Here is a 589-nt window from a genome sequence, read left to right on the forward strand (position 1 = left end):
TATTTCTGCAATTAATTTTCATTTCACACACTATCAAATCATTCATTAACACATCAAAGTTTTTCAAGTTTGTACAAAAAAAAAAAGATAAGGACTTTTACTTGTAAATGACTCTTGACTTCATCATTGGTTAAACCATCAACTTTCATGATATCTCTAATTTGCTTTGGTGTTGCCACTGGTTTCACCAACAACAAACAGAAACAACATTAATCTCAGTATAACCAATCAATGGAGAATTGAGAAATAAAGTTGGTTCGTTGTTTGAGTAAGGACTAACCTTGTGACCCTCCAATCTTCTGAAGAGCATCAACGATCCTCCGGTGAAGATTCTCAGACCATTTCCTTCTCAGCTCTTTCTTCTGAATTGGATGACTCTGCTCAATTCTGCTGCTATAGTCAGTCAATATTTCTGACTTTTGAAGAGACAGAGGAGCTGAAAGAGGAGGAGGTGGAGGACGGTTAAATGACATAATTGCCTCTCGTTGGTTAGCGTTATTATTATTACAGGTCTGAGTCACACACATGTTTTCTTCTTCGTGTGTCTGTCACAATGATCTCAGAGGTTAAAGATCAATCAAACACAGAA

At 36.5% G+C, this 589-nt stretch overlaps 1 protein-coding gene across 1 annotated transcript; it reads right to left on the reverse strand.

The window, feature by feature from the left end:
• Nucleotides 1–53: 53 nt before the first annotated feature.
• Nucleotides 54–545, reverse strand: LOC106322195 (protein PHR1-LIKE 1-like; the record flags this gene model as incomplete). Its single annotated transcript, XM_013760329.1, has 2 exons — nt 54–178; nt 281–545. Coding segments are annotated over 2 exons (390 nt in total), but the record flags the coding sequence as incomplete, so codon positions are not given.
• Between the last annotated feature and the right edge of the window lie 44 nt (nt 546–589).

Source organism: Brassica oleracea, unplaced genomic scaffold (genome assembly GCF_000695525.1).
Source record: "Brassica oleracea var. oleracea cultivar TO1000 unplaced genomic scaffold, BOL UnpScaffold09513, whole genome shotgun sequence".
In the NCBI taxonomy this organism is placed as follows: domain Eukaryota; kingdom Viridiplantae; phylum Streptophyta; class Magnoliopsida; order Brassicales; family Brassicaceae; genus Brassica; species Brassica oleracea.